Genomic DNA, 18,208 nt, shown 5'->3' on the forward strand with positions numbered 1-18,208 from the left:
AAGAATTCCTTCCCTGCAGCCCAGGTTCAGCCTTTTCAATCGACAGAAGATCTGTCTTTCCAGTAATTGCACAGTTGTTTGGGAAGCAGAAGAGAAACCCGAAGCACAGGCAGCACGGCACAAAGGTCAGCCTGCGCTGAACCAAGGCTGTGATGCAATATCTCCTTCTGGGCATCCTCTGCTTTGCTCCCAAAAACACCCTGTGCTGCTCCCAGGTAAACTCAACCCTCTCTCCTTTAACGGAAAGGATTTCCCCCTCTTTTGTTAGACAGCAGAAAAATCAGATAAAATGTGGCACGGATAGAGATCAGCTGCAACCCCGCTGGTCACACACAACTCCCCTGCTGCCAGGCTGACGTCAGCAAAGCAGGAAAACTAGGTTTCCTATCAGAGACATGCAGGTCCTTCTGAAAAATAAGATCTTCAAAAAAATGAAGCCAGTGGTAAGCAAACAAGGCAGGAAATGGGAAGTGGCAGTACAGCTGATGGCTGCAGCTTAACAAACAGAAATCAAACCCAAGACTCCTGTGCCATTAAGGGCAGAGACAAAGAGCTCAGCAAAAAATCAAGCTTTGAAGTTATACCTGCTTTAGCTATCTGGTACAGAGTGAAAGCTAAAGTGGAGACTAACACCCAGCATGCTGAACATCTGCCTCAGAGGAACACCCACCACTGGAGCACCTCCATTCCTCTGCTCCAAGCACGGCCAGCAGCGTGTGGGGGCACAGCAGGTGGTGGAGGGCCTGGAAAAACCTCCAAGGACAGAAGGGAGGACGTGGCTGGAAGCTGACCGTGCTACCTGTACCAAACTGAACACTCAGACAACACAGAGCAGTGATCCACAAACAGCAGGAACCACCTGCAGAACAGACCGCGTTAGTCAAGCCTTCCTTCCAACGCCTCCAACTGACGTGTCAGGAGGGTTTTATTTTGACTCCATCTCTCCTGAAGAAAAGCGTTCATAGGATGCCAGGATTTAGCCTCAGCAGCAGGTTGGTTTCCCTACACCAGTCACTGGTGTGGCTACACGTTGAACACCAAGGCTGATTTTTTGACACCCCACACTCACCAGCGCACACCTCAGCTGCCAGGAGCGCCCTGCTGCCTTCCCCTTGCATAAGGAAGCAGCTCTGCTGCTTTGATCAGTGAGCAAAGATCCCCTCTTCAACTAAAACAAAATCATCATATTCTGGCCTCTGACAAGTATCTCAAGTTTTCATTACAAAAGCCAAACCTTTAGTACACATCATAAGAGAAACAGTAAAACTACCACTACGCAGACATACAAACAACCCCTGAGGGTCACTAAATTTCAGTCACCTTGTAACAAGAGAATCAGAATCACCAGGTACTGTACAAACAGTGCGCTCAGCAAGAAAGGCAGGGATTTTTTTGTTCTCTTTTTCTTTTTGTTGTTGTTGTTTTCAATGCACTAAGGCACCAGGAAGTCACAGTTAGGCAATGACCTTCCATGCAACACTCCAACCCGAGACACTTACCATGTAGGACACAGACAGAGTCAAAGTGCAACAGCCTGAGGACAGCTTGCTTGAGGCAGCAGCACAGACAGCAGGCTGGAGGAGGAAGGAAAGAAGCGAGCTCTTGCTTTGGCTCAGATGGAAGCAGACTGACTGTGATTATTAGAAATCCACACTGCTTGTACACAACCAGAAATGGGCAGGAAAGAAAAAAAGACAAGTTTGATACTTCAGTTCACACCTCTTTGAAGATTACTTTCTCCATCACATCAGAACTAGTTTAAAAAGGCAACTTTCTTCCACCTCTTAAAAATATCTGCAAGACTGCAAAGGCTCCAGTGAGCAACCAGATCATTTTTAAAGACACGGAGGGAACAAAGGGGGTTTACAACAGGAAAGAAGTGCCAACTCTCTTTAATAGTACATCACTCTGTCTAGCAGAGAAGTCAGCAAAGCCCAAACCTTGCCATACCAACCAAGTATACAGCATTTTACAACTTTAAAGCACTGTACAAACACGAGCCTGCAAGGCTGCAGCTCTCCAACTTGCCCAACACGTGAATTGGTCACACTTTACCACCAGCTGCACGTCCGTTTCCTCTTTTGGTATCTCACAGCTCTTCAGAGGATTCTCCAGTCTCAGCTTCAGATGATCCCTGGGAGAGCAGATGCTAAGGCAGCACCTTCCATCAGCATCCTGCCCTTTGCACAGAAGCACTTTTTGACAGCAAAACTCTGGGACATCTTCTCACCGCTGCCAGTAAACCTCAAGGAATTCTGAGCGTTCATCATCTTCACCAACACGGTTGGCATTTTCAGCAACATTCCAGCAACGTGGAGGTTACTCCCACAGCAAAAAGGCAGGACAGAGATCTAACCTAAGCTACTCGGTGTTAGCTTCACGCTAAATCCATTCACTTGGTGCCCAGCACGCATTTAAAGACGCAGCCGTGAGAGCTGTGCCCTGCTCTCCCCAAGGCTCTGCCTCGCAACGCCCAGTCACAAAGCAACAGCATTTCCCTCCGTGCTCCCTTTGCCTCACACCCGACCACACGGCGTCTGCTGGTGGCAAAGGATGTGGTGGGGAAGGGGAACAGAAGCCCTGTCCTCCGAGCTCGCGGCCGCGCAGCGCTGGGTTGATCCAGGACCTCCTCCTCGGCGTTTTGGATTCGTGAACGAGGAAAAAAACACAGTTATAAACGTGCTGATTTAAACTAACACAGTGTGAAGTCAGCTCCTTACGTGAAAGCAGACAAGACATCGTTACTACGCTACACCTCCTGTCCCCTTCGGGTGGCGGTGGTCGTTTCCTTTTGGTCTCTGAACTCTGGATCCACCTAGGTGACTCGGGGGCTCCATTTCTGCTCTTACTGAAGTCAGTGAGGGTTCAGGTAACAGGCACTGAGCTGTCACAGTCCCAAAGAGATTGGCCTGAAGCACAGACCACGGAAGCTCACATTTGGATCAACTCTAAGTCCTGGACTCCATTCCAGAGGGGCTGATATCACCAAAAGCACAGCGTACCATCAGTCAGAGCCAGCAGCAGAGGCAGAACCAGATGGAGATGCTGAGGTGCTCCCAGACTCGGCCACCAAGCGCTGCTTGCAAGTGCCAACCTCACCGCATCCATCAGCTGCTGCTCAAATACACTGCTGATCAAATACTCAGAATAGGATAAAAGCATCCATTTATTCCAACGGAGAAGTTGCACATATCAGTCTGTCCAAGACCAAGAGACTGTTAGAATTTAAGAGCAACACAAGCAACACACCTTTCACTTGAATTCTCCATGACCACCTATGCATGAGCTAAATGACCATGGCCCTTACAGAACAGACCAAAATACAACTGATAGACCAAGTTGACAACACGTTTGCTAAGATCAACATAATCCTAAATGACATCCGTGACGATTATTGGGTTTTTTTCCCCCCTAAGTGCAGTGCCAATTTCAGAATCTTGGAGAAAAACAGCAAGGCCCCACACTGCTGGCTGGACTGGGCCCATCCAAAGAGTTCACCACTAATGTCAGTGGGTGCATGAATCTGAAAGCCCGCACCACTGTGGGGTTCTGCAGCAACCCCCATCTCCTCCCCAGGCTTCCACAGCTAGAGCTGGTTGGTTAGGTAACAGATTGAACAAAACCTGTTAAAGTGACAGCGTTTGTTGTTAGAAAGGAGGAACTAAGGTTACACTACATTACTGGGTTGTTCCACCATTTGCTCCGCAAGTTTTACGGCATAAATTAAAAAAAAAAAAAAACAAAAAAAAAAAAAAAAAAAAAGGAGAAAAAAAAAAATAAATACATTGGCTCCTATGAAGTCAGAAGTGGTTTGGGCTGCATAGTGGAGGGGTGAGAGATGGGGGCAAGGGGCAAAACTGACACACTTTGAGACAAAACGGGAAGCGCCTGCAAAGTAGAAGAGGAGAGGCCCGCGGGTTTAAGTGTCCTCGTTCATTTCCTGGCTGTCTGTCCGAGCGATTTTTCGTGGCGGCGCCGAGTTCTCACCTTCTATTTCCACTTGCTCTTGATCTCTCTTCTTTGCTGCATTCTGTTTGGACAAAGAAGGTGAGAGTGAAACTCTCCAAAGGGTTGGGAGAACAAGCTTTTGGTTGGCACGGTTCTAGAATGGCAGACAGCACTGTGATGGCCTGACAGACACCAACACACGCTGAGGACTCGGCAGGGTTCTCCTCCCTGCTTCTCTGGGTCAGTCCCTGAACTCAACAAGCCCTCCAACAGCTCCTGCCACGCACAGACGCTTCCCTTTCAGCTCTGAGGATCCCCAGTGCTGCCTCTCTCACCATCACACTCCCAGCTCTGACAGCTCCGCTCCCAGTCGCAGCCTTGGTTCTGTGCACTGCCAGGCCTTCAGCGCCAGCTGGGGCTGCAGCCCTCATAGGGGAGCTGTGATTTCATAACCGAGGTACTTACACAGCCTCGTCAGTGCAGCCGTGCTCTGCACGAGCTCATCCATCTCCTCACAGTCCTGGGAGAGGAGAGGAGCTCCATTCCAGCTGCAGAGCACACAGCTGAGGCACAGGGAGACCAATTTGTAAGGGCCACAGAGGGAGCCTGCACTAAAGTGGGAAACATAACTGAAGTCTGCCAGGTTCTAGACTAAGCACTGAATTAATGCCCGAAAGGGAATAAAAGAAGCCACATTGAGCAGCACAGACACAGCCTCCTTTTGCTGAAGTACAGCCACAAGGGCTGAATCCCTCCCTGTAATGATATCAATATCCTGATGGCCATCAATATTCAGCTCTATCAGTCGCAGTCAGCAAACGAAGACACGAAGGAAACACAGCCATACCTTTTTGTCCCACTGCTGGTGTAAATAACGCAAAAGTATATTTGTCTTTTCTGTTACTATAACTGCCAAAGAAAGAGAGAAACGAGCTGAGGTCATTTTAAAGACAACTTTTTAAACCGTGCAGTAAGACGACATGGTTCCACATACTAAGGGTGGCCCTTTATATCAAAGGAGGGTGTTTAGGAACAGCAATCACTGAATGCCTTCAGATGAGAAGCACTGAAAGGCACAGCCAGGCACACGCAGCTAATTGCTGCTGCAGCACTTCCAGAACATCACTGGATCTGAAGCCCAAAGCAAGCGAGATTTTGAGCGGCATATTCTTAATGTCAGAACAATAAATGCTAAGTCAAAACCCACCCCCAAAAGCCCCCCAGCTGTCAGTGGGGCAGACCTACTTTGTTCAGACGGGTATTCTCTCGTGGGAAGATACACCGACGGTCTTCTGTTCTATAGAGGAATCAGAACAGTTGCAGAACAAAGACGGTGAGAAGGTGATTTCTAACTGAAGCACAGCCAACCCAACCACGAGGCCACCAGAAACGCAGGCTGCAAACCTCACATCCCACCCGGCCCCTTCTTACAGAACGCCCTAAGGAACATGAAGAAGCTCAACCTCTCACGTGCCTTCATGTGCCAGCTGAACAGATTTTTGCTTGTAGAAGTTTTAGGGGAAGGCTAAAGGCATAAGACTAAAAGCCTAAGTCTATCGCTGAAGAATTCGCACACAAAGGCAGCGCCACAGATGTGGTTTGGCTGACGTTGAGGATGCAGAGCAAGCAGGAAGTTTGTCTTGCCAATCTCAGCTCACCAACTGCAGGCACACATGGGTTTTTCTGTTGCTTTTTTTTGTTGTTTGTTTTAGGAAACAAAACGCTCGTTTCAAATTGATTTGGCCATAGACTCATTTGAAAACCCTCCCCAAGCACCAGGATTTGAGGACTGACAGGCAATACTTACTGATGCTTTACATACAGAGTCCGCGTGGAATCTGCTGAAGTTGCTTTTGTTGTAGACTGGTAATCCTTTCAAAAAATCCGCCTAAAAAAGACACAGAAGGCAAAGAAAGGAGGAGGTGAGGAAAGGAAGAGTGATATTCCAGCCGCTGTTTGCTTTGTGCTGACTCACAAAGGAGCTGCTGACTCATTAAGATAAATGGCTGCAGGATTGGGAAGCAAGTCCAGAGCTCTCAGATACTGAAACAAAAACCCGAGGCTGCTTTTGTAAAGGAAGCAAATCCTCTGCTTCTGCATTTGGCTCCTTGTATTCAAGGAGCTCAAGAACTCAGTTATTAAGCTGCTGACCAAAGCCCTGCAGGCACGCAGGCTGCAAAGCAGCACCTATGGGGGGCTGGGTTCGGAGGGAAGGCAGCACAGCCCGGAGCAATCCAGCAGCACCAACCAGCACGTGAGAAACGGCACCAGGACTGAAAGGCCCGGCTGTGACACCACAGCGACCAGCTGCTCTTTTGCTTTCGCAGGGAACATTCTTTGTCATAGGCCAAGGCTGATTTCACAAAGCACCAAAAGCCCACGTGGCTGCAAAAGCCCAACCCTTATCAGGCGCTATCAGCACAGCCCAAGCATGAAGGGAAGGATCACAGCCCTTCTGCATCGAAACTACAAAAGAAGGTGCTCAGCAAGCATTAAAGGAGGCAGAAGACGGGCAATAAACGCAGGAGGCAGCGGAGCAAGGAGGAAAGGCCCCAGATGGGCCCCTATGTCCCTGCTCGGCTGCCTGCGCTGCCACAGCACTCAGAGACTCCGAACCCCACACGGAGGGATGCCGATCCTGCACAGACATCCCCCTGCTTATAAAGGGCAGAAAAGCAGGAGATGAGAAGTCGTGTAACATCCGTGTGAGAGGAGACAAATAAATGGACGCCGCTGCCACAAAGCTGCGGGGTCGGAAGGCGTTGTTTTCATTTCAATAGAAGCTATTATTTTTATTAACACCACATCCCTAACTCAAAACAAAGAGCTATAATTAGCCAAACCAGAAGAGATTATTCATACTCTTGTTCTTGAAAAGAACTCTACCAACGTTTTAGTTTCCACATTCAACGCTTCCTGTACCTCAACTTTTAGCTAAAATAAGGGACTTGGATTCAAACAGCCGCACGCAAACTGCTCCTGCTTGCCTGGCTCCCTCCAGCAGTGATGGAGGCTGCTTCCCTTTGCCTTCACTGCTTTGCATTGCCAGGGCTGCACGACAGCCTACCTCTCTGAGCTGCAAAAATGCAAAATGTTATTAAAACGATCAGCCAAAATGCATTTTAAATGGAGAACGTGCTGCTCTGGTGGGTTTTTTCCCCCCTCTCTCTAAGCGACTGAAGCAAGACACACACCAGTTAAGCCCCTTGCAAGCAGGCAGGCTGCCATGCACACACTGCACTTGGGGACCTCAACTCCAACAGGCACAGCCCTGAGCACGGGCTCTCAGCCACCACTCTCCCTCTTCACAGCCACTTGGGGTTACAACTCCAGCCCCCAGCAACGCTCCCTTTCCTCCCAGGCCTGCTAAACCAGAAAACAACAGAAACACCAGGGCAACTGAGCAACAAAAGGACATTACTCCAGCCCAGGTGTCAGCCAGCACCCCCAGCACTCATCACTCCGGTTTGTAACAGGACTATTCTGCTGGTAACGCTGCTGCACACCTGCACATTTCAACAGTTACACGCTGATGCAATCTCAAAGATCACCAGGAAAGTCCCCTCAGGAGAACTGCCAGGAGCCACATTTCTGGATATTCAGAATGAGACAACATTTGGACTGCAGTGAGTCTTATCTGCTCCAAGGGCACAAGATAACGTAGGCTCAGTAGGTCGTGCCTACACAACTATCACACCAGGCACACCAAGGAATAATCACAACGCAATGTCACACAAGGAAATGTTCCTCCTGCACGCCTTCTATCACTCTTCAACCAAAGAAAGCATGTCCAGGCCAAGTCAGTGAAGCAGCTCCTGTGTGGAAGTGAAAAACCAGCACCAGAACCAAACAGGCACCTCATTTCCTTTGGGGAGAGGGAAAGCCCCCAGAACACCACAACAAATGCGATTAAGCAACCTTGGAAGCCAACACTGGTTCTGTGAAGTGAGGTAGAGACTGTTCTGGTGACAAAGGGGTTGCTTAGCTCCCTAGGAAGACGACAGTCCTCACCTAAAAGCAGGAAGGTAATAATAAACCACATATGTGCCCTATTCTCTGCTTTCTGGAAGGAACTGCAGTTACCACGCTCTGGGATATGATGTCCAGAGCACTGACACGGAGAGCAGGGCTCTGTCCCAGCACAGTGTGCACACACAGACCAGGGGAGAGGTGCCAGCGCTGCTCGGGGAGTCGCCCCCGTGTGCTCAACCTCGGTGCACGGAGATCACTGCGAACACGGCCGAGCGCCCCTTTACTTCCTCCAAAAACGCAAAGGGAGTGGAGCAGAGAGGAGCCCAAGCACCCGCTCAGGGCTTCCCCAATAACCCCCACACCCCCATCCCCTGCACGGACGCAGCGGAACGCCCAGCACCCGACATACCCCCAAACCCCCCTCCGGCCCCCGGCACCGCCCCAGCTCTTTCACAGCCCCCTCCACGCAGCCCCAGCCCTCACCACGGGCGCTCCGCCCCTTCTGGAGCCCCCAAGCCCCGAGGAACCCCCCAGGCCGCCCCAACGCCCCCCGAGCCGATCCGCCCGCACCGCCATTTTGGGCTCCCACAGCCCCTCGGCCCCGGGCTCGGCTGCCCCCGCTGCAGGGCCCGCTCTCCCTCTCGGCCCGGCCCTGAGGGTGCGGCTCTCTCCTCCTCAGGATGGGCCTTCGCCGCCCTCACTCGAGGTTGTGGGCGGAGAAACCGGAGGCTGAGGGCCCTGCGAGACGGAGAGGCCCTCAGGCCGCGCTCCCCTCAGCCGGGGGCGCCGCCATTTCGGGCGGGGGTCGCACACCTACCATCTTCGCCGCCGCCAGCCGGGAGGAGCCGCCCCTCCCCCTCCGCACAGCTTCTGCCTGCCGTCGCTCGCCCGCCCCGCGCGCTCCTATTGGCCCGCGCAACGCCCCGCCCAGCGCCTATTGGGCGTCGCAGTCGTCAGTCAGCGCACCGCTGAGGAGTCTGGGATTCGGTTGAAGCAGGAAATGCCGCTCGGAAGGCGGAGGAGGGTGGGAGGAACCCGGATGTGGCACCGGCCGCGGGGCATGCCGGGAGCGGTAGTCCGCGCGGAGCTGCCGCGCGTCGCGTTTCTCCTCTGCTCTCGTTAATGAAAGCACTGTTAATTACGTGTTAGCAACGAAGCAATTCATTAGCAGCGCTGGGAACGCACGTGCAGCGTCACCAGACAAATCCCAAGCCCTGCCTCTGGGCCTGCTCAGAGCTCTCAGTCCACTCACGAGTAATTTGCTAACAAACGTTGGCAGCTTCCCTTGGCTGGTGCAGATGAGCACAGCTCTGAGGCACACTTGTGGGGCTCCCCTCTCCCTTCTAGCCCAGAGCTGCTGCCAAGGCCTCCACGCTTCTCAGCGCCTCCCACAGATAGGAGAGCAGAGCAGACACACTGTGGACTTGGCCAATGTAAACTAAAGTTCTCTCTGCCATCAGCCCTTGTTCCACACCTCCAGAGGCACCCTAGTGTATGCAAACCTGTGAACAAGCTGGCTTTCCTCTCCCTATTATCTCTGCACCACCAATTATTGAAGAGAGTTCAGCGCAAGTTGCTAGGCTTTAATTAATGCTTGTGTTTTCACAAGGTGATCTTACAATTGTACACACAAGTGGCAACAACCTCACAATTAGAAAAGCAGAAAGCAGCCATCAAACAAAGCCCTTGGAGGCCGCTCTCAGTGCACTTCCCCACACGCTTCCAACACGGTAAGAGCAGTCTGTCACTGCTGCCCATCACAGCCCTTCTCTCAGTACAAGGACTCAAGATGAGGTGCTCCAAACCCATAGCAGCTCCAGGGCTCTGTTCCAGCTCACCCCACACCAAACCTTCAGTGGGTCAGAGACTTCCTGCCTTTCAGCATGCGCCGGAGGATCACCTCGATCCCAGCCGGTGTGCTGATGCGTTTGATCCAGCCGTGGGTGCGTTTGCGCTTGCGGTTGTTGGGCTGATACTCATTCCCACGTGCTTTTGTGCGGATCTGCTGATGGCTCCAGGAGGGCACTGGGCTGGTGAAGGAGGGGATGGTGCCTGTGGGCTTCAAGGAGAGGTGGCTGAAAGGCAACTCCCGGCAACGTGTGAAGACTGATACTGACCGGAGCTGGGAGGGATGGACTGCAACTTGCTGGAGCAGAAAAAGCCTTTGGAAAAGCAAAATAAATAAATGAACACAAATAAATAAAGATTTGCAAAGTGGGTTAATATGAACCAAATAAGGTTTAACAAAGTTAAGTGCAAGACGTTGCACTTGGGTCAGGGCAATTCCAGATATGTATACACAATGGGAGAACCCAGTGTGTGAAGCCCTATGGAGAAGCACTTGAGGGTCCCGGTGGACAAAAATGCTGGATATAAGCCAGCAGTGCGCACCTGCAAACCAGAAAACCAACTGCATCCTGAACTGCATCATCAGGGGGGTAACAGCAGCAGGGCAGGAAGGCACCGCCCTCCCTGTTCTGCCCTTGTGAAGACCTGTCTACAGGGCTTTATCCAGACCCGGGGCCCCCAGCACAGGAAGTTTGTGGAGTTTTTTGCGCGGGTCCAAAGGAGGGCCACGAAAGCGCTGAGGGTGCGAACAGCCTCCCTGTGAACACAGGCTAAGGGAGCTGGGCTTCTTCAGTCTGGAGAAGGCTCCAGAGAGGTAAACCAAGGGACTTAAGGCCGCAGTGAGCGGGCCGACCCCGCCGAAGAAGGGACTCCTGCCCGCCCCTCTCGGTCCCGTCGCTCCGTCCCGCCTATTACCTGCCGCCAGCGGCCCGCTCCCACAGGCGGCCCAGCGCGGCCGCCATCGCCTCTGCTCCGCCTGACAGCACCGTCCTCCCAACAACGCCGCCCCCTATTGGCTCCCTCCGCTTGGCCAATCACAGGCGGCAAAAAGGGCGCGTGCGCGCTGGGTGGGAACGGCATTACGTATAACGTGACGGCCGCGGGGGGTGATGGGATTTGTAGTCCTGCAGGGGGCAGCGCACGCAGCGCTGTTACCATGGCGACGACCTCGGGGTTCGGCCTGAACGTTTCTCCCGGTTCGGTGCTTCCTCCAAACGCTGCATTATCGCTTGTCCAAACTGTGCTGCTGAGGTTGCTCCCAGGACAGAGCAGCGCCGCATGCACTGTGCACCTGCAGGCAGGATTCCTCAGCCCGTTCTGCTCCTGAATGCCGTTTTCAGCCCTTTTCAGAGCAGGGGAATGAATGGCAGACAGGAGGAGGGGGCTGACGGTGATTCACGGACCACCAGGACGGACCTCACCGCCCTCACTGCCTGCCCCACGCATACAGGGGGTATAAACGCAGCTCCTCCCAAACCAGGGATGTGAAAATAAACGAATAAATGAATGAATGCATGATAAACATTTGTTGTTTTCTGTTTGTCGTTGTGTCGCAGCCCCTGCCTGCTGTGAGCCTGTGCTCCCTGCGCTGAGCTCTGACACATTCACGGCACGGCTGCACTTGTGGGAAGCCACAATGACCACAGCAGTGAGAGAACAGCAAAAGGCTTCTCCTGCGCGACGAAGGCAGGGATTAAAAGCAAGTCCTGGTCACAGCACGGCACAGGCACTGTGCTGATGGAGGAAAACCCCGTCTCAGCTGGAACACCGCAGCCAGCAGCAGCCAGAACTCATCCCACTGCAAGGGCCAAAGCCCAGAGCCCCTGCACAGCCCCCCTGCTCCTGGCAGGCCTCCATGGGCGGGCAGCTCGGTGTGCTCGGTTCAGCGTTGACTGGCAAGTCCTCTTGTCTGTCAAGCAGAAAGCCCTCCTCCTTAGGAGGGATTTAAGGGGCTTTCTATGGCTGTAGACTACAAGGACAAATAGCACCCCCAAGCCCCAGAGCTCGGGTATGAAGCTCCTCGCTCCGCCGGGGCTCATGGGGAGAAGATGGAAGGAGAAATTGCAGTCTAAAGCCGATGAGCTGAGCTGAAGGCACTGCTCCATCCTTCCCACCACAGGCAAAAAAATGTGATCAGAGGAGCCGACCAGCTGAGCAGCCCGCCAGCTCCTGCATCCTGCTCCTGCTGCCTCGCATCTCCTCTTCTCTCCCTTTGCCTCCTGCGAGAGCAAGCCTTTCATTTGCAACCTCGACTCCCGACAATCCCTGTCAATAAATGAGGTGAGCGTGCCGTTCCGTCCCTCTTTGCGGTGCTCGGAGCTGTGATGCAGGGCATGTGCTGCAGCAGAGGGGAGGAAGGTGCTCTGCACGGGGAGCAAAATGGCCAAAGGATCTGCTTGGAGGCTGAGAGCTGAAGGGCTTTGAATGGGGCTGCAGGGAGACGAGGGGAGGCAGCAGCTGCTGAGCAGCACGGCTGCTTGTGCTGTCACAGCACTGCGCTATGAGCGCGCTTTGAGCGCGGGGTTGAAGCTGCCCGGTGATAAAACTTAGGGACGGCTTCTCATTGTGATGCAATTACAGTCAGTGATTGCTGGCTCCGGAGGAAGACCTGCTGTTGCTATGTGCGTGGCAGATCTGCTCGGCTTTTCGGTTGCAGAGTGAGGGGGGCACCTGCATGCATCGCTGCCCGGCGGAGGGGGGCAGGGTTTTCTCCTTCCTGCTCCTTGCAATGCTCCAGGCTGCTCCTGGAGGCTGTAGGACATTTGCAGCTGAAGGACTGGAGGCAGCTTTGCAGAGATGCAGTGGGAGCTGGCAGGATCCCCCTGGAAATCCAGGAGGGTTGGGGGTGGGGGGGCGAGGCAGTGTGTCAGCCACAGAGGTCAGACGCAGGTTACTCCTCTGTGCATTGCATAATCTTTTGTTTCTCAAGGTCTTCTTCCTTCCTAAAGAGAGACGTGTGGCAGGCAGCCAGCCCTGGCTCCAGGCTGCTCTATGTGCACTAGGTGCTTTCCCCGCAGCACTGCTTCTCCACTCGGTGCCATTTGCATCCTGCAGGGCCCTCAGCACAGCCCTGCACACAGGGCCCTTCAGGCTGTGCGTGCTGAGGGTTTCAGGGCTGCCTGGTTGGTTCCTCACCCCTTATTCCTGCATGCCCTGATAAAGCTGCTGCTGCTGTATCAGGCCAAGCAAGCCGGGTGTAACAATAAACCCAGGTCCTTTCCACCCACCCGAGTGCTGTTTTGGGTTCCCCCAAAGGGAAGTTTACTTTGCAGGGCCGAAGTGGCATCAACGTTTTCTTGTGCGTTATCTGAGGCTGGTGCTTAAACAGGTGTTGTCTTTTCGTGCTTCTCGATGCCGTAATTTCTCCCCTTTGCAGAGTGAATGAATGGGAGAGGATGGAAAGAGCATAACGATATTGGCCCATTCCTCAAGAGTGTCGTGTGTCATCATTAATACTCGCGAGCCCCGGAGGGAAGGGATTAGAGCTGAACAAATTATTATGGCAGGTCGGATTCTGGCTGCAGCGCATCTCACGCTCCTCCTCATGTCTCTGGCACCTCTCCTCTGAGGATCTGCGAGGAATTAGCAGATATGAATCCCTGCTGCTCCCTGCGGGGGCCCGGGGCTGTGTGTGCTGGAAGGGCTTGGAGGTGCTGAGCAGTGGGGCTACAGGAGCATTGTGGCACAGGGGGAGCAGAAGCCATCCACAGCCATCAGCTCCTGCAGTAGCGATGCTCTTGGCTCAGCAATTGGGGCCAAATGTTTACCAGGGCTTCTGGCAAGGACAGGTTCAGTGCCATGATGGAGAAACGCAGCAGCATCCTTGCCCTCCTCCTGCCCCACAGGCTCCGTGCCAGTCCCACATGGCTGCCTGTCACGCTACCATGTCAGGCTTTCTGCCCTCCGCACGTCGGATCGCGTCCAATTTCTCTCCAGCTGTGACATGGTGCCATCAAGTTGTGTAAAATCAGAGGCTCCGCAGCCCAAAGTAGGTCAGTAAGTTGTTTTTGCCAGCTGGGCTGTCGGCAAGCAGGGAGGAGGAGCAGAGGTTGGAGCTGGAGGATCCTGCAGCAATGCCCACATTTGGGGCACGGAGCCCTGGAGCCGGGCAGCACATCAGCCTCCCTCCATCACTGCTATAGCATCCTTCGCTCCTCTGCTGCTGCGATAGGAGAGATCTCCCAGGGGAAGCCGTGACTTTGGGGTGACACAGGCATGGGTAGCAGCTCATGGTGATGCTCTGCCCCTCCCCAACCTCTGGGGATGCTCTGCTACGCTCCTGGCCTGGCGCCGTGCCTGACTCAGTGTTGTGCCTGGCCTTATGTAAGTGGTGCCGAAATCTCACTCTGCTGGGGGCGGCACTGGAAGGTAGCTGGGATGAAGGGAGGGGGGGGAGGGAGGGAGAGAGGAAGAGCAGCTCATCGCCATGGTTACCAGCATCTTCACTAAGTTCTTCACATCCATCTGGCTTCATTTGCAGCCCTTTCATCTGGCGGAGGGAGGGAACGTCCCTTGATGTTTCTGGTTGCGGCAGACGGAGCGGTGGGAGGTGGGAGACGGGCAACTCTCTGCCCCCCGCCCCGCTGCAGAGCCCTCCTGCCCCTCCATTGCCCACCGGGCTGCACTCTCTGCCGTGATTGAGTCAGGGCTTTCACAGCTCCAGAGCCAAAGCATGGGCTGCCAGGTCTCAGGCTGTGAGCTCCAAGCCATGCATTGCTGTTAGGGACAGAGCCTGCCCTGCTGCTCCCCTCCTCCTCCACCAAAGCAGACCAGGGGCCGAGCTGGGTTCCTGGATCTGCCTGCAGAGCTCCTGTGTGCAACAGCCTTCCAGCAAATCAATTCTGGAAACGAACAGGATGGACTAATTGAGTTAATCCTGCGAAGTTAATCAATGTCAAGTCAGGTTGGCCAGAAGTCCTGTTTATAATCCACGCGGAGATCATTAGTGCCCTGTGAAATGGAGGTGCAGGGCAAATCCTGGCTCCATGGAAATCAGAGTTGGAAGGCATGCCGGGGTGCCTGGGTGCTGCAGGCTGAGCGCAATGGGATCCAGCAGGACAGCAGCTGGATCCCACAGCTGCACTTCTGCCCCTGCCACCAAATCCACTCTCCTCAGTTCTCCACCTGCCCCTGTTTCTTGGTGCTTTGGACTGCGCTCTTCCAGCATTACTGCTCCAGAAGTGCAGTGGGACCAATGGGCAAAGCTCAAGCCTGGCACCCAGCTGGTGCTTAAGACATGGTGAAGAGCAGAGCTGTTCTCCATCCCAGCACAGAGCCACCAGGGATCTTCCAGCCAGGAGCTCCAGCAGCTCCACTGGGCAGCTCCACTCCTGCCAGGGCTGCACTCAGCTTCCCCATCCAGGGCCTTGAGATCTTTTGCTCTTAATGCAGAAATGCTGCTGGGAACCAGGCTGTGCACGCTGGGGCTGCAGGGAGCTCTGAGCAGGATGCAGCCGAGCTCCAAACGCATTCAATTACCAAAGCTGCAGGCAGAGCCCTGAGCCCAGGCAGCCTCCAGACCGGGTTTTGTTTTGCTGATTCCTTCTTGTGCGCTGCCAGCATTGCTGCTGCAGTGCTGTGTGCTCTGAGCGGTTGCTGGGGGAGTTAAGCAGGCTGCAGCGGGGATGGTGGTGTTTAATTCCCCTTGGGAACGCGTTCTTCCTTCCCCTCCATCCCTGGGGGTTTCTGCTCTGTAACTGCAGCCGTTGCTGGGGGGTCTGCTGGATCCCCCCGGTCCCCACTGTGAATCGCTTTGCTGAGCAGATCCTCAGCATCAATAATTCAACGTACAGAGCTGCATCCATAATAAATGTGCATCGGCCTGGTGGAAGGGGGGGGGGGGGGGGGCGGGAACGTCCCCAGTGCTCCAAGTGCCCCCTGAGCTCAGAAACGGGCCGAGCACCTCTGGAAGAGCACACAGCACGGGCTGGGCCAGCACTGGGGCCAGAGGGACTGTGCTGTGGTACCCCAGCCCCACGGCCTCCCCCCATCCCACCGTGGGGAGGGGGGCTGCCCACCCTCCCAGCTGGATATCTGCCTCTCCCCCAGGTTCCTGTGCTCGGCGTCGCTATGTGGAATGCCTCTAACTCAAAACACCCAACCTCAGTCCCTCGATTTGCGTCTCTCCCTGGTTGTGGTGGTGGTTTGGACGGGAGCTACACACACACATTTAATCAGTATAAATAATGCATTTTCATAGCTGAGTCTCCCCTCAGCCCCACATTTGGTGCCAGAAACGTCATTTTCAATGGGCTTTTCCTTGGGCGTTTGATTCCCTCGGTTCCACCTCCGACCAGCCGCGAAGGGAGGTGGGGGGCTGTGGGGAGGGCTGTGCACACGGGGAGCACTGGGGACACCCCAAAGCAGCTCCAGCAGCAGCTCCGCCCCGCTGCATGCCGCCCTAACCTCCTTCTGCTTCCTCACACAGGGAGCATAATGCTGAACAGCATCACCGAGGGCTTCCTCTGCTGCCTGATGGGCAAAACGACCAACGCCGTGGGGCCGCTGGACAGCGTTGAGTCCAGCAATGGCTACAGCTTCCTGGAGGTGAAGCCAGGCAGGATCCTGCGGGTGCGGCACAGCGCTCCGAGCCACCCGCCTGCCGAGCCCCCCGAGGAGCCCAGGGCTGCAGAGAGAGGCACGGTGCACTGCAAGCGCAGGATCACGCTGTACCGCAACGGGCAGCTGGTGATCGAGAACCTGGGGGACGCCGTGCGCTCCGAAATCCTGCACTGCTCCAACGGCTCGGCCGAGCCCAGCAGCACCGTGGAGCTGGAGCTGTCGGAGCTGGCTGGCCAAGGCCCGGTGCAGGGCTCTGCCGCCACGCCGGGCTGCGGCACGCCGGGATCTGGTGCGCGAGATGCCGCGGCCGGCAAGCGTCGGAAGCGTAAGCCCAAGAAAGTCATCAACATCGACTGCAAGAAGCAGATCACGAGCTGCAAAGGGACCCACGGTGACGTGGTCCTGTTCTTCATCCACGGCGTGGGCGGCTCGCTGGATATCTGGAAGGAGCAGCTGGACTTCTTCACCAAGCTGGGCTACGAGGTGGTGGCTCCTGACCTGGCCGGCCACGGCTGCAGCTCAGCCCCGCAGATCGCTGCTGCCTACACCTTCTATGCGCTGGCTGAGGACATGAGGGCCGTCTTCAAGCGCTACGCCAAGAAGAGGAACATCCTGATAGGGCACTCGTATGGGTAAGGGGCACGGGGGAGCGCTCGTCCCATTGCCATCCTCTCTGTGGCTGGATAAATCCTGCCCTGCGGGGCTGAGGAGCAGAGGATGGTGTGGGGTTTCCAGCCCTCACGTTATCTCCAGCTCTGATCCCCTCCGTCCCCTCGGTGCCCAGCTCTGGGCCCAGCTAATCCCAGCACCCTGAGCATGGGCCAGCAAGGAAGCTGGCGGTGTTCAGCCTATAAATAGAGTAAGTCTGAGAAAGTCAATTAGATGGGGGCTAAGCAGCGCAGAGGGAGCTGGATTAGATCGGTGACAAGCAGGATGCAGCCTGCGGCGTGGCTGCACTGCTCTGTGGGTGCTGGCGATATCCCAGTGGCTTCATGCGCAGTGTTTGACACTCACCGTCCTCACTGCAGCTCCCACTTTGCTGTCTGCCCCTGCAGGGTCTCCTTCTGCACCTTCCTAGCCCACGAGTATCCCGACCTGGTGCATAAAGTGATCATGATCAACGGAGGGGGCCCGACGGCGCTGGAGCCCAGCCTGTGCTCCATCTTCAACATGCCCACCTGCGTGCTGCACTGCCTGTCCCCATGCCTGGCCTGGAGCTTCCTCAAGTGAGTTCCACTGCCGTCCCCAGCAAGCTCAGCCCTGAGTGCGCTGCCAGCCTGGGGATCCCCAGCACGGGCAGGCACAGCACCGGTGCCTCCACGCTATGCTAATCCCTTCCACATCCCGCAGGGCTGGCTTTGCCCGCCAGGGTGCCAAAGAGAAGCAGCTGCTGAAGGAAGGCAACGCTTTCAACGTCTCCTCCTTCGTGCTGCGTGCTATGATGAGCGGGCAGTACTGGCCAGAGGGTGACGAGGTGTACCACGCCGAGCTGGCCGTGCCCGTGCTGCTGGTGCACGGCATGCACGACAAGTTTGTGCCGGTGGAGGAGGACCAGCGCATGGCAGAGGTACGGGAACAGCGGGGCTGAGGGCTCCTCCTGGTGCCGGCGGCCCAGCACTGACACATTTCCCCTTCCAGATCCTGCTGATCGCTTTCCTGAAGGTGATCGACGAGGGCAGCCACATGGTGATGATGGAGTGCCCCGAGACCGTGAACACCCTGCTCCACGAATTCGTCCTGTGGGAGCCCGAAACGCCAGCTGGGGACGGGCAAGGAGAGAAGAAATAAGGTGGCAGGGACGCGGTGACCGGGCTGCTCCGATGGGAGAGATGCTGGGGAGCACGGAGGGGTTTGTGGGCGCAGCGGGGCGCAGCCGGCC

General features: G+C 55.2%; 3 protein-coding genes across 3 annotated transcripts; 1 reads left to right on the plus strand and 2 right to left on the minus strand.

Moving 5' to 3' along the window:
• Positions 1–1,876: 1,876 nt before the first annotated feature.
• Positions 1,877–8,582, minus strand: DDA1 (DET1 and DDB1 associated 1). Its single transcript, XM_042836279.1, has 5 exons — positions 8,491–8,582; positions 5,756–5,836; positions 5,194–5,245; positions 4,796–4,857; positions 1,877–4,030 (listed from the first exon to the last, which is right to left on the minus strand). The coding sequence occupies exons 1-5, from the start codon at positions 8,494–8,496 to the stop codon at positions 3,920–3,922; spliced, it is 312 nt and encodes a 103-aa protein (XP_042692213.1). The 5' UTR covers positions 8,497–8,582; the 3' UTR covers positions 1,877–3,919.
• Positions 8,583–9,482: 900 nt separating this feature from the next.
• On the minus strand, positions 9,483–10,765 carry MRPL34 (mitochondrial ribosomal protein L34). The gene is made up of 2 exons (XM_042836283.1): positions 10,684–10,765; positions 9,483–10,082 (listed from the first exon to the last, which is right to left on the minus strand). Exons 1-2 carry the CDS (start codon positions 10,728–10,730, stop codon positions 9,773–9,775), a joined length of 357 nt encoding a protein of 118 aa, XP_042692217.1. The 5' UTR covers positions 10,731–10,765; the 3' UTR covers positions 9,483–9,772.
• A 1,014-nt stretch (positions 10,766–11,779) lies between these two features.
• On the plus strand, positions 11,780–18,149 carry ABHD8 (abhydrolase domain containing 8). The gene is made up of 5 exons (XM_042836284.1): positions 11,780–12,048; positions 16,196–16,961; positions 17,385–17,555; positions 17,680–17,896; positions 17,968–18,149. The coding sequence occupies exons 2-5, from the start codon at positions 16,204–16,206 to the stop codon at positions 18,115–18,117; spliced, it is 1,296 nt and encodes a 431-aa protein (XP_042692218.1). The 5' UTR covers positions 11,780–12,048; positions 16,196–16,203; the 3' UTR covers positions 18,118–18,149.
• Positions 18,150–18,208: the final 59 nt, after the last annotated feature.

This window comes from Centrocercus urophasianus, unplaced genomic scaffold (genome assembly GCF_019232065.1).
Source record: "Centrocercus urophasianus isolate 14NV4802_14NV808 unplaced genomic scaffold, USGS_Curo_1.0 seq_585, whole genome shotgun sequence".
Taxonomy (NCBI): Eukaryota; Metazoa; Chordata; class Aves; order Galliformes; family Phasianidae; genus Centrocercus; species Centrocercus urophasianus.